At 39.7% G+C, this 959-nt stretch overlaps 1 protein-coding gene across 1 annotated transcript; it reads left to right on the top strand.

The window, feature by feature from the left end:
* Nucleotides 1-180: 180 nt before the first annotated feature.
* On the top strand, nt 181-773 carry LOC107735739 (protein strawberry notch homolog 2-like; the record flags this gene model as incomplete). Its single annotated transcript, XM_016547326.1, has 2 exons — nt 181-329; nt 656-773. Coding segments are annotated over exons 1-2 (247 nt in total), but the record flags the coding sequence as incomplete, so codon positions are not given.
* Between the last annotated feature and the right edge of the window lie 186 nt (nt 774-959).

Below are 959 nucleotides of genomic sequence, written 5' to 3'. Positions count from 1 at the left end.
CCCAGAGACTTAAGACTGCTTTTGTGCTCCAGGGTCACATATTTGTGTGAACTAGTAATATTCAAAAATCTACTTGTATGTATTTTGCTTTCTTGCGCTCTGGTCTGGAGACTTTGGTTCAGTCATGTTACTTATTTCTTGTTGGGTCATTAAATGTCTATGTCTGCTTTTCCTCTTTCACACAGATTAAATACGGAGATATGGCTACCTCAGAGGGCGTTTTATTCGCCACATACTCAGCGCTGATTGGAGAGAGCCAGGCCGGCGGGCAGCACCGCACCAGACTCAAACAGATCCTGGACTGGTGCAAACCCAACTTCGATGGAGTCATATCCTTCACTTCCAGCTTGTGCATGCATTTGAAATCTTCTAGAAAGTAATGACTTTAGCTGGAAATCACCATTCAGCAGTATTTGTAAACCTCTGTGGCATAAATTAGTGTCCGTTGTTTTCAAAGGGACTTATTTACAAGGTTGCATGGTGTTTTTGCTTCTTTACCTTTAAGAATAACATGATATGCAAATGATCTGTGTTATGATTGGCTAACCTCTGTGTAGCATCATAGTTCACACAGTAGCTGAATACTAATTAACTCTTAATATGCATGAACAAAAGTATTGTAGCAGTGCTGTTGACCCTTGACCTTTAACCTCAGATTGTGTTTGACGAGTGCCATAAGGCTAAAAATGCGACCTCCACCAAGATGGGTAAAGCCGTCCTGGACTTGCAGAACAAACTGCCCCGGGCGAGAGTTGTGTATGCTAGTGCCACAGGTGGGTGTTTGTAAGATTTTTTATAATGTTTTTTTTTTTTTTTTAAAGAAGTCTCTTTTGCTCACCAAGGCTGCCTTTATTTGATCCATATAGCAAAAACAGTAATATTGTGAAATGTTATTACAATTTAAAATAACAGCATAATTTTCAGCATCATTACTGCAGTCTTCAGTGTCACATGATCTT

This window comes from Sinocyclocheilus rhinocerous, unplaced genomic scaffold (genome assembly GCF_001515625.1).
Source record: "Sinocyclocheilus rhinocerous isolate Xijiao unplaced genomic scaffold, SAMN03320098_v1.1 C36269892, whole genome shotgun sequence".
NCBI classification, from domain to species: Eukaryota; Metazoa; Chordata; class Actinopteri; order Cypriniformes; family Cyprinidae; genus Sinocyclocheilus; species Sinocyclocheilus rhinocerous.
Note: the sequence above shows the minus strand (reverse complement) of the source record. Positions and strands in the feature narration are given on the sequence as shown.